This window comes from Lepus europaeus, chromosome 14 (genome assembly GCF_033115175.1).
Source record: "Lepus europaeus isolate LE1 chromosome 14, mLepTim1.pri, whole genome shotgun sequence".
Taxonomy (NCBI): domain Eukaryota; kingdom Metazoa; phylum Chordata; class Mammalia; order Lagomorpha; family Leporidae; genus Lepus; species Lepus europaeus.
The window spans coordinates 54,791,993-54,803,086 of NC_084840.1; the positions used below are offsets into that span (position 1 = coordinate 54,791,993).

At 45.3% G+C, this 11,094-nt stretch overlaps 1 protein-coding gene across 1 annotated transcript; it reads left to right on the forward strand.

The window, feature by feature from the left end:
• Positions 1–9,338: 9,338 nt before the first annotated feature.
• Positions 9,339–10,507, forward strand: LOC133773439 (UPF0235 protein C15orf40). Its single transcript, XM_062210786.1, has 2 exons — positions 9,339–9,495; positions 10,329–10,507. The coding sequence occupies exons 1-2, from the start codon at positions 9,339–9,341 to the stop codon at positions 10,505–10,507; spliced, it is 336 nt and encodes a 111-aa protein (XP_062066770.1).
• Positions 10,508–11,094: the final 587 nt, after the last annotated feature.

Consider the following 11,094-nt stretch of genomic DNA (forward strand, 5'->3'; position numbering starts at 1 on the left):
TGATGTTCACTTTTGCGCTCTTCTACTTTTTGAATGAATAAATAAGAAACTTGAGGGAACAGTGAGAAAGTTGATTTGAAAACTAAAAAGCTGCAAAGGCACTTGCTAAGGAGAAAGGCTTTGGTGTAGTTAGTGCTGAAAATGCAATGAACAGGAGCTAGAGTTTTGGCTTTGTGGGTAAAGCTGCCACCTGCTCCACTTCTAGTTCAGCTCCCTTGCTAATACACCTGGGAAAGCAATAGAAGATGGCCCAAGCACTTTAGCCCCTGAACCCACATGAGAGACCTAGAAGAAGCTCCAGGTTCCTGGATTTGGTCTGGCCCATCCCTGGCTATCGTGCCCATTTGGGGAGTGAACCAGTGTATGGAAGATCTCTCTCTGTCTCTGTCTCTCTGTCTCTCTCTCTCTCTGCTTCTTCCTCTCTCTGTAACTTTGCCTTTCAAATAAATAAAAATAAAATATTTTTTAAAAAAGAAAATGCAATGAACAAATAGAAGGTTGTGACTGGAGCTTAATTACATTGTACAAGAAGGAGTCAAGCATCCTTTGGCTGTATTTTCTTTTTAATCCATTGTTAAAATGTTAACAAGAGGGGCCAGCACTGTGGCATAGCAGGTAAAGCCACCGCCTGCAATGCTGTCATCCTATATGGGCACTGGTTCGAGATGCAGCTGCTCCACTTCCAATCCAGCTCTTTGCTGTGGCCTGAGAAAGCAGAAGATGGCCTAAGTCTTTGGTTCCCCTGCACCCATGTGGGAGACCTGGAAGAATCTCCTGGCCCCTGGTCCCTGGCTTCAGATCAGCCCAGCTTTGGCTTTTGCGGCCATCTGGGGGATGAACCAGCAGATGGAAGACCTCTCTCCCCTCCTCTCTCCTCCCCCTCTCTGTAGCTCTGCCTTTAAAATAAATAAATAAATCTTCTTTTAAAAATGTTAACAAGAACTTAGAAAAGAGCAGGTGCTGTGGCACAGTGAGTTAAGCCACTATCTGCATCCCATATGGGTACCAGTTTGAGTCCCAGCTGCCCCACTTCTGATCCGGCTCTCTGCTAATGTGCCTGGGAAAGAACTTAAAAAAGAAACATATTTCTCATATGTTCATTTGAACTCTACCAGTCTCTTAGTCTTCCATAATGTATTTTAAACGTTTATAAAAACCACAATCCTTTGCTTTTCTGAAGGTTCTAAATATTATCTTACAATTATGTTTTCCCAAACTTTGAAGCAATTACCAGTGGTTACTTTATCTTATAAGAGGCTCCTGGGAAATTGCCATTCCTACAGCACTTACAGCAATCTGAAGCCACAGTAGTGATCCGTGTTTCTGATCTGTATTGGCACTGAGTCCTTGTGAACGGTGGTATTGCCCCTTTCAATGTGTGTATGTGTGTGTGTGAGCCATAGTACTGAGCCTAGAAAAGAGTTGGTGCTCTGAAAATATCTGATGAATGAACAACTAATTGTCACACTTTTACACAATTATTTCGGGTTTCCTAGAATTAGGAAGATTAGATAGGAAAGTCCATTTAAACTTTGGACAGACACTGCCAAATTATTATCATAAAATGTTGTACAAATTTATATAGGTATATTTATAAAAATTTATTTGGAATTCAGAGTTATAGAGAGAATAAGAAGGGGAGAGAGAGAGAGAGAAGGAAAGATCTTCCATCTATTGGTTCATTCCACTAAAAGGCCACAGTAGATGAGCCAAAGCCAGAAGCCAGAAACTCCATCCGAGTCTCCCAGATAGGTACAGCGGCCCAAGTATTTGGGCCATCTTCCACTGTTTTTCCAGGTGCTACAGCAGGGAGCTGGAATGCAAGTGGAACAACCAGGACATGAACTGATGCCCATGTGGGATGCCGGCATTGCAGGCGGGGATTTTACTCACTACACACAGCACTGGCCCCTGATGACAAGTGCTTCATAGTCATTGTCACATTTAGTCTTCTAAATGACTCTTTGCAGTAAGCACCAGGCAGTATTTCTATTTTGCAGATGAGCAAAGAGGCACAGAGTTCAAGTGGAAAGAGCACATCGCACGGGGGGGGGCGTTTTTTGGTCACAAGCGACATCATCTCTATGTGTTCTTTATTCCTGGATGCTCTCTCTGAACCACCTCATTTCCCAATCCCACTTTGGTAAAAATGACTAATTGCAATCATTTGTGTGTGGCTCCTTCGGAACCTCATGATTTTGTTTTACAGATGACATTTAAGTAACTTCTTGGGCCCTCGGTCACAGGCCCATATATCAGAACAACATCTATTGGATTACTAGCACTTTATTGAGTATTTCAGCTGCCTGGAATCATGTAGGGCTAGAGGATTTGCTCAAAACATACTTGCTGAATTGATTTTTGCCAAAGCCAGGAGAGAAATGGACACAGATCAACCATAATCAGGGAAGTTTTCCTATGATGGGAGGAGAAAGAGCGGTCAGACTTCCCAGGAGTGTGAAGACAGTAGCCCTGGGCTCATGTGACTTGATCCACACTGAGAAGCTCTGACCTGAGGGAGGTCTAGGTGGGAAGCAGGCTGTTTGCAAAGTGACAGGATCAGCTTGGAAATCTTATGTTCAAGAGGGACCGAGAGTCAGAGACATAGCAGGGAATAAACCTAAGATGAATGCAGCTACAATTATGTATTTGTAAACATGAACACAACAGAGACTTTTAAAAAGCTTTTTTCTCCAAAAATTGTATTTGTAGCAACGGCAAAAACAGAGCCAAAAAACATTTGCTATCGTAGTTTCTCCCTCCTTCCCCAGAATACCTTGACCCTGTGAGTTAAAAAACAAACAAAAGAATCTGAGGTCAACTGTGGATACCAAGTCTGTTGTTTGATTTGTGTGCCAGTGTTTGCAGATGTCTCAGATATTAATGCCATTGTCTAAGTATAGTATTGGACAATTTTAAAAAAACAGAAAAACATACTAGTATTATCTTAATTTGTGATTATTTTTTAAAGAACCACAGTTATTATTTAATTTAATCTTCACAATCACTATCTCTCTGAAGCTGCTACATCTAGCTCTCAGATTTATGCACCCCAGTCCGCTAAGTATTTGTTGAGCACCTAGAATCTGCCAGGTGCCACTGGGTCTCCTCTTGAGAGATTGAGGGTGCTGTTCAGGAGATAAGAGGTGTTTCCTCCACATGCAAGTCAGACCTTCCATGCGAAAGGATAGATGAGTCAGCAAGTGCAGTGGAGTCAATGAGCTTGTCATTCAGAATAAAAGGAAAACATGAACCCTAAATATAATTTTGCATGAAAACAGATTCCACCTTAATGGAGAATGGGACTGGCAAGGGAAGAGGGAGAGGGGGGCAGTGTGGGTGGGAAGATAGGTATGGTGGGAAGAATAACTATATTCCTAAAGTTGCACTTATGAAATTTGTATTCCTTAAAAAATAAATTAAAAAAATAAAATAAAATAGATTCCAGATAGATTAGACATTTAAATGTAGAAACAATGAAACCATAGTGGCAATAGAGGAAAGCAAAACACAGCTGTGTAATTTTATATCTTGGTGTGAAGGCCATGTTTTTCATGATGACTCAAATCCCAAAAGCCATAAAGAAAAAGAATACAATTTTGTCCAAATAAAAATTTCTAATATAAATATCAAAGAGAAAACTGGAGAGGGGTGATCTTTGTAATTCATATGACAAACCACTGATTTCCTTAATATACAAAAAGCTCTTATAATTTCATAGAAAAAAGATTAAATGGCTTTTATTAGGGTAGGCATTTGGTGCAGTGGTTGGAATGCCAGTTGGCGTGTTCATGTCCAACTCAAACTCTCAGTTCTAGCTTCCCACCAAAACAGACCAAGGGAGAAGTAGGTGATGGCTCAATTATTTTGGTCCCTGCCACCCACGTGGAAGACCTGGATTGAGTTCCCAGCTCTCAGTTTGGGCCCAGTCCACACGTGGCTGTTGCAGATATTTGGGAAGTTAACCAGAAGATGGCAGTGGGGGGCCAGTGTGTGATGCAGCAGATTAAAGCCCAGGCCTACAGCTCCAGCATCCCCTATGATCACCAGTTTGAGTCCCAGCTGCTCTACTTCCAATCTAGCTCCCTGCTAATGTACCTGGAAAAGCAGTGGAGGATGACCCAAGTCCTTGGGCCCCTGCACCCACGTGGGAGACCCAGAAGAAGCTCATGGATTTGGATTGGCTCCGCTCCGGTTTTTGAGGCCATCTGGGGAGTAAACCACCAGGTGGAAGACTTCTGTGTGTGCGTGTGTGTCTCTCTTTCTCTGTAACTGTCTTCCAGACAAATAAAATGAATCTTAAAGAAGAAGAAGAAGGTGGGTAGTCTCTCTTTTCCTTCCTCTTTACTAAAAAAAAAAAAAAAAAGTAGGGGCCGAAACTCTGACACACCGGGCTAAAGCCCTGGTCTGAAGCGCCAGCATCCCATATTTTCATGCAAAGCGCCGGATCTAGTCCTGGCTGCTCCTCTTCCGATCCAGCTCTCTGTTATGGCCTGGGATAGAAGTAGAAGATGGCCCAAGTCCTTGGGCCCCTGCACCCACATGGGAAACCCGGAAGAAGCTGTTGGCTTCAGATCAGTGCAGTTCTGGCCGTTGCAGCCATCTGGGGAGTGGGCCAGCGGATGGAAGACCTCTCTCTCTGTCTCTACCTCTCTCTGTAATTCTTTCAAATAAAGAAAATAAATCGTTAAAAAAAAGTAAAATAAGTAGCCTTTGTCCAGCAAAGAGGAAATATAATGGCCAGTAAACTCCAAAACTGTTTAAAAGTAGTGACAAAAATTCAAGTTGGGGCTGGCGCTGTGGCTTAACAGGCTAATCCTCCGCCTTGCGGCGCCGGCACACCAGGTTCTAGTCCCAGTTGGGGCGCCGGATTCTATCCCGGTTGCCCCTCTTCCAGGCCAGCTCTCTGCTATGGCCCGGGAAGGCAGTGGAGGATGGCCCAAATCCTTGGGCCCTGCACCCGCATGGGAGACCAGGAGAAGCACCTGGCTCCTGGCTTTGGATCGGCGCGATGCGCCGGCCGCAGCGGCCATTGGAGGGTGAACCAACGGCAAAGAGGAAGACCTTTCTCTCTGTCTCTCTCTCTCACTATCCACTCCGCCTGTCAAAAAAAAAAAAAAAAAAAATTCAAGTTGAAAGCATTGAGATTTTTTTCACATAATAAATTAGTAAATATTTAATTTTTTAAAATGTGGTGGCAGGCATTTGTTTGGCCTAGTAGTAACACTGCTTGCATCAGAGTGCCTGGGTTTGAGTCTCAACTCTGCTCCTAATTCCATCTTCCTACTAATGTGAACTCTAGGGAGCAGCAGATAATGGCTCAAGTAATTGGGTCCCTACCACCCACATGGGAGACCTGAATTAAGTCCCCCAACCCTAGTTTCATCTTGGCCCAATTCTAGCTATTACAGGCCTTTGAGAAACAAACCAAGGGATGGGAGCTCTCTTTCTCTGTCTCTTTGCCTTTCAAACAGACACTGAAACAAAACAAAACAAAAACACACACACACACAACAGATCAACAAGAGGACTTCCCATCTATAGCATGCTCCAGACACCCAGGTTTTGTACTTTTTGGTGCAAGTGGACCAGTGCCCATGTCAGAAACTACATCGATCTCTTTTGCTGCCCATTTTCCCAAGGGTGGCCTACACTACTGATGTGTGCACCTCTGGCCTACCAGGGCAGCTGATTGCAGGGCTAACATGTCCACATGGAAGCCAGAGAGGCTGTCTTATGAAGGTGGGGTGGAAGGAGAAGGAGAGATTGTTTATGGGCTACAAACCCACACAACATATCCTAGACAGTAACTTCAAGGAGTCCCAGAAATATCACTTTGCAACTGGTCTTCCAGGTAATTATCTAGGTATACTTATCAAGGTTGGGGGACAGGACATATTTGAATGAACTGTTTGCAGCTTGAGTTGGGGCTCATAGGAATTTGGCTCTCATGAGTGGTTCAAGATACCAGTGGTTTGGTTATAGATTGTGGGCTGTCAAAAACCAAGAGCAATTCCATGATTATTTTAACATTTTTCTGGAAGCAGAAGAAATAATGCAGGAAAGGTGGATGTTTAGCCATTTTTGTGGCCTGGACAAGGTTTTTTGCATGTTCTTAGGATTATAGAATAGTTTGTTTTGTCTTGCTTCATAAAAGTCACAGAGAAACCTTATATTTTGGTATTCTGTAAAATAGTTCGTGCTCAACAAGAGAACTCCATGGCCTGTATGAACCAGGCCAACTCAGGTATGGACATCATGGGCTACTTTTCTTCTTTCTCAAAGTTCAAATTATATTTGGTTATTATGTCTAATTTGTCTTTTTTTATTCTAATACATTCCTCCTACTTTTTTAAAAAATATTTATTTATTTATTTGAAAGGCAGAGTTTCAGAGAGACAAGGAGAGAGAGAGAGAGATCTTCCATCTGCTGGTTTACTCCCCAGATGGCTGCAACAGCTAGAGCTGGGCCAGACCAAAGTCAGAAGCGCAGAGCTTCTTTCAGGTCCCCCATATGGGTGCAGGGTCCCAAGCACTTGGGCCATCTTCTGCTGCTTTCCCAGGTACATTAGCAGGGAGCTGGATCAGAAGTGGAGCAGCCAAGACTCGAACTAGCACCTATATGAGACGCCAGCACTGCAGATGGCGGCTTAACCCACTACACCACAGTATAGGCCTTCTCCTCCTACTTTTAAAAATGACTTTGGCATAGTGGGTAAAGCTACCGCCTGCAGTGCCAGCATCCCATTTGGGGGTACTGGTTCGAGATTCGGCTGCTCCACTTCCAATCCAGATCTCTGCTATGGCCTGGAAGAGAAGTGGAAGATGGCCCAAATGCTTGGTCCCCTACACCTGCATGGAAGACCTGGAAGAAGATCCTGACTCCTGGCTTCAGATCGGCCCAGCTCCAGCCGTTGAGGCCATGTGGGGAGTGAACCAGTGGATGGAAAACCTCTCTCTCTGTCTCTCCCTCTGTCTCTCTCTCTGTAACTCTGCCTTTCAAATAAATAAATAAACTTTTAAAATAAATAAATTTAAAAAATTACTTACTGAAAACTAGATTAGTCCATTTACATAAAATCTCATATTTTTGATTAATTGGATTATTTCCCTGCAATGGCATTTGACTTATTACAGTAAACTGTTAAATAGGTCCAAGGGCTTGGTAAGATTTAAATTAATTTTTATTTTTGGCAAGAATACTTCATGGGTGATATCATGAGGTTAACACATCCTCTTAGGAGGTGCGTAATGTTAGGTCTCCTCCCTATTAGAGATGTTAATTTTGACAGCCTGGTTGAAGTGTTGACAGCAAACTTTCCCACTGTAAAGGAATGTTAGTGAAGCCAGCCATTCCATATTGTGGGACATTATGGTAGTGTGCAATGCAAGCATCCTCTTCCCTAGATCCTCTCTCAGCAGACTGCTATTCTTCCTCTGAGTCACTTATTTCATTAGAGGTTCCAAAACAGATATCTTCTACCTTTCTTGCTCTCTGTGTATTTTTAGATGCCATTTTTCTATAAAGAAGAATTTCCCCTTATTTGGGGATCAACTTGCATGCTCTCCTAGAAAAGCAAGACATGCTTTTTCATCATTTTCCCTTTCAATGCTGAATTTTAAGGTAAGAATTGGCCATATGAATCACCTCAAATCATGACAAATGCATGTTCTTCCTCTTGCATTTCTAATATCACTAAGGATTCTGGGATTTTTGTTTTTGCAATAATTTACAAACACTTGTCATTCATATTGTCATATTGGTCACATCATATTGGTCAAATTGTCCCAAATTTGGTCAATGGGAGCCCCTTCAAGTTGGCTACTGTGTTCTCCTGAAATCTCCCATTACTCCTTTTTTTTTTCAATTAAATATTTATTTATTTATTTTAAAGTCAGAGTTACAGAAAGGCAGAGGCAGAGAGAGGGAGAGTGGTTTTCCATCCACTGGTTCACTCCCCAAATGGCCTCAACAGCCGGAGCAGTGCTGATCTAGGGCTGGCACTGTGATGCAGTGGGTTAAAGCCCCAGACTGTGCACCGGCATCCCATATGGGCACACTGCTTCGAGTCCTGGCTGCTCCACTTTCAACCCAGCTCTCTGTTATGGCCTGGGAAAGCAGTAGAAGATGGCCCAAGTCCTTGGGCTTCTGCACCCACATGGGAGACCCAGAAGAAGCTCCTGGTTCCTGGCTTCGGATCAGCTCAGCTCTGACTGTTGCGGTCATTTGGGAGAGTGAACTAGTGGAATGGAAGACCTCTCTCTCTCTCTCTCTCTCTGGCTCTACCTCTCTCTGTAACACTGACTTTCAAACAATAAAATAAATCTTAAAAAAAAAAGTGGAGCAGCTGGGACTTAAACTGGCACCCATATGGGATGCTGGTACTGCAGCAGTGGCTTAACCTGCTATGCTACACAACCAGCCCCTAGTCTTTTATTTTTTTAAGATTTGTTTATTTATTTGGAAGGCAGTAACAGGGAGCAAGAGAGAAAGAGGGAGAGATAGAGAAAGATCTTCCATCTTACAACCAGAGAAAGATCTGGTTCACTCCCCAAATGCCACAGCACCAGCCCCCCTCACACAGACACACACACACACACACATATTAGTCTTTTTTTTTTTTATTTGACAGAGTTACAGACAGTGAGAGAGAGAGACAGAGAGAAAGGTCTTCCTTCCTTTGGTTCACCCCACAAATGGCTGCCACGGCCGGCGCGCTCTGCTGATCCAAAGCCAGGAGCCAGGTGCTTCCTCCTGGTCTCCCATGCAGGTGCAGGGCCCAAGCACTTGGGCCCTCCTCCACTGCCCTCCAGGCCGCAGCAGAGAGCTGGACTGGATGAGGAGCAACCGGGACTAGAACCCGGCACCCATATGGGATGCCGGCGCCGCAGGCAGAGGATTAACCAAGTGAACCACGGTGCCAGCCCCCCTATATTAGTCTTTAACAACTTCCTTAATTTATGGCACAACATGGTACTAACTCATGTATACACCACCCCTCCCCAATCTGGAGTTCATCAATTCTCTAAGAAACTTCCATTTAGTAGAAAATGGTATGAATTCAAGATCTGGGGTTATTTATGGCTACCAGATTCTCATTACTTCTAATACTTTCAGTAAACAGAACTAAGAAAACAAATATGCACACTATGCACAAGAATTCACACCAATATTTCTAACTCAAATGTTGATGGCTTTATCCTAAATACAAATTTTAAAATAATTTAAATTGGCTGTGTGGCGCCCGCCCGTGCGGGGATGCTACGGCTGGGCAGCCGGCTGCGGGGACCGGTGCCTGGCCGTCACGGCCGATGCTCGGCTCCATTGCGGCGCCGGGATGCCCAAGAAAGCGGGTGCGACGAGCAAGGGTAGAGGCCAGAGCAGGGGCCACGAGACACCGCTTCCTCCTTCGGGTCCCGTGGCCGTCGATCCTAAAGGTTGTGTCACCATAGCCATCCACGCCAAGCCCGGCGCCAAGCAGGATGCTGTAACAGGTGCGTGTGGACGCTGGGGTGGGAGCCGGGGGTAAACCGGCAGGCTTATCCTGGGATATAGTCAGGTTGGGACATCTAGATTGTGTGGGGCTGGCCCGATGGCGTGGGGGCTGCTCGCGACCCCACCATATGAGCTCTGGATTTAATCCCAGCTCCCTCCTGATGCACCTGGGGAAGCAGCAGAGGACAACCTGAGCGCTTGGGCCGCTGTGCCAACGTGGGAGACCCAGGTGGAGTTCCAGGCTGCTGGCTTCCGCCTGGCCCAGCCCTAGCCTTGTTGCCATTTGGAGAGAGAACCAGTGAATGGAAAAGCTCTCTCCCTCTCAGTCCGGGATTCCTATGCAGGTGACAAGGACCCAAATACCGGAGCCTCACCTGCTGCTCCGAGCGTACACATGAGCAGAAAGCCGGATCAGAAGCAGAGTAGCTGGGACTCGAACCCAGGCCCTCCCATATGGGATGCAGGCATCCCAAGGGCCGACTTAACCACTGTGCCAGAAGCCTGCCCAGCAGTACCTCTTGGCTCCAGTTTCCTCATTCTGTGTACATTCAGTTAGTTCATGGTCAGTGCTGTGTAAGTCTTTGTTACATGAACATCACATTGAGACCCTTGGGGTGCATGGGGAGATGGACCCAGGTCCAGCGAGGAAACCGGAACAGCCCTGTGGGATCCTGGGAGCCGCCTTGCCCGTGTCCTCCTCCGGTGACATCTCTGGGGCTTTTCCTGCCAGGCCAAGTGCAGGTGTCGGAATCCAGGGGATGTCCCTGGTCAGCAGGGTCAGCAGAAGGGTGAGGGCTCCTTATGGGTCGAGTGTGCGCTGTTCTCATTCCAGATTTGACCGCTGAAGCCGTAAGCATCACCATCGCAGCACCTCCGTCTGAGGGAGAGGCCAATGCTGAGCTCTGTCGCTACCTCTCCAAGGTCTTAGAGCTCAGGAAGAGTGACGTGGTTCTAGACAAGGGTGGTAAATCTCGGGAGAAGGTGGTAAAGCTCTTGGCCTCTACAACTTAAGACGAAATCTTGGGGAAATTAAAACAGGAAGCTAGGAAGTAAAAGCAAGAAATGAAAAAGTCATCCGTGAGATATTTACTGCTAATGATGAACAGCTACTAGATAGGAAAAAATGTTTAAATGCACAGAACATGGGGGAAAATGCATTTGTGTATATTAAATATAAATAAGACTCAGAAAAAAGTAGGAAGCTTTAAAGTCACTGCACATTGAATACAGGTTCAAAAACCCCCAAACAACCTGGAACACCTTACTCTGACTTCACGGCATTACCAGTTAACAGCGGGAGGACTTCCAGAGGACCCGGTTTTGCCCCTTTCGTCTTGGGATGGGCTTCTGGTGCCCACAGGTGGCTGATCCAAGGATGGCACTGGCGGCCGGATCCTCCACCCCTGGTTGAAAGCATCACCCTGGCTGCACACTGAGCTGGAATCTCCATAGCAAATCTGGAATCCTGGGACTGCCTTCTAGTCCAGTTTATCAGAGACAGGAAAACCAGGCAAACACTGCTCTGAACTTTTACATTTCAACATGATACTACATGCAAAAATGTGTTTTCACAACAATTTTGAGCATCTTGTGAAAAA

Excerpts from the sequence above, each read along its gene's own strand:
- LOC133773439 (XM_062210786.1), top strand. The coding sequence starts at position 9,339 with ATGCCCAAGAAAGCGGGTGCGACGAGCAAGGGTAGAGGCCAGAGCAGG. Across the intron at positions 9,496-10,328 it reads CAAGCAGGATGCTGTAACAG|ATTTGACCGCTGAAGCCGTA; the intron begins GTGCGTGTGGAC and ends TTCTCATTCCAG.